The sequence below is a fragment of the Seriola lalandi genome, unplaced genomic scaffold, assembly GCF_002814215.2.
Source record: "Seriola lalandi dorsalis isolate HSWRI2012SDOR001 ecotype SW California unplaced genomic scaffold, Sedor1 jcf7180001958133, whole genome shotgun sequence".
NCBI lineage: Eukaryota > Metazoa > Chordata > Actinopteri > Carangiformes > Carangidae > Seriola > Seriola lalandi.
Window position 1 is genome coordinate 1 of NW_019428802.1, and position 1666 is coordinate 1666.

General features: G+C 39.0%; 1 protein-coding gene across 1 annotated transcript; it reads left to right on the plus strand.

Moving 5' to 3' along the window:
* Positions 1 to 215: 215 nt before the first annotated feature.
* On the plus strand, positions 216 to 1600 carry LOC111655702 (uncharacterized; the record flags this gene model as incomplete). The annotated part of the gene is made up of 3 exons (XM_023407231.2): positions 216 to 336; positions 772 to 815; positions 1233 to 1600. Coding segments are annotated over exons 1-3 (485 nt in total), but the record flags the coding sequence as incomplete, so codon positions are not given.
* Between the last annotated feature and the right edge of the window lie 66 nt (positions 1601 to 1666).

A 1666-nucleotide genomic window follows, 5' to 3' on the forward strand; every position in this document is an offset into this window, starting at 1 on the left:
CAGACACACACAGACACACACACACACACACACACACACACACGGACACACACACACGTGTTGTGTGGTAAAGTGTCCTGATGGTGGCGCCACAGAGAAATAAAAACTCATTTTACTAAAATAAAGTATTTTCATTAAAACAAAACTTTAGCATCTAAAGAATAAACGCCTGAAAAAGAAGTGACTGTTATTTATCTCTTTCCTGTCTTAGAGTCTACTCATCATCATCATCATCATCATCATCATCATCATCATCCCTCCAGATGAACGGGGAACAGCCTCCTCCGTACCGTCCTCATTTCCCAGAGGGACACTCGGCCCCCGGTTATCCTCCAGGTTCGTCACAGACTTTAAATATTTATATTTATTAAAAAGTATTTATTAATGTTATTAAATATGATGTTATTTTAACCACGATACAAGACTTTTATTATTCTGATTTATTCAGTTGATTTAATCATAAATGAATCCTGTAACTTCCTTCACTTGATCATTTCAAACCTAAAGGCTCCGCCTCACTTTAAGTATTCAAATATTAATATTATTATAATATTATTAATTATTAATTACTTTATTATCATAATAAAATATTAGAGTTACTGTTGAGATGTTATGAATGAATTTGGAAACATTGTGATGTCACTACAACTTTCTCTCACTTTATTCTCGCAGGTTCTTTTTCTCAACGTTTGAATTAATGATCAAAACACTAAGATTTAATTCTTTAATTCTGTTATTTTGATCATGTGACCTCTTGTTGTGTCTTTACAGCTCTCATCTCTCAGCCTGCAGCCTTCCCCGGCTCGTCGTACCAGGTACCCAGCATGCACTGCTCTTCCTCACTCATCAGAGTCAGAAAAACATCACGTCATCGTTTTAATGTTGTAACAACCAAAGTGAAAACGTTGAGAATATTTAATTTCCTGACACTTTAACTGACGTCACATGTTCATCACAGAGCGACGAGCATCGGCTCAAAATCTAACATTTAAATTTAATATACGCTTTTATATTCATGAATCATTTATATTTTATGGTTTAACCAACAAATCCACATGAAATTTATTAAAAAGATTTATTATGAATATAAATATAATAACTAATATAGATTTTTTCTCATGACTTCAGTGTGTTTCTTGTTTTCATGTTCTTGTTTGTTTTGTGAAATAAACATTTAATACTTGAATTTGCCACCACTGTTACTATGACAACTGCCTCCGTCCCCTCCGCAGACCTTCCCTCAGACCTACGCAGGTGGAGATCACTCCTACTACCACGGGCCCCCTGGGACGCCGGGGCCCATGGGTCCCCCGGGGGCTTTCATGACTCAGCCTGGATACCCGGGGTACCACGGCGGGCCCACAGGGGCCCCCTGCCACTGGGACGGTCCGAGGCCGTACGGAGAGCAGCCAAAACAGACAGGTAGGTCAAAGGTCAAAGGTCAGAGTCACATTACAAAGAAACAAAGTATAAACATTCACCGATATAAACGGGTTTCACTCATTACACCACCAACACGTTCACACGTTCACACGTTCCACAACCACGTTCCACACGTTCCACACGTTCCACACGTTCCACACGTTCCACACGTTCACACGTGAGTTTTACACATGAAATTCATGTGTTTTTTTCTGTAAGAGTGAACGGTGTCATATTCACTTTA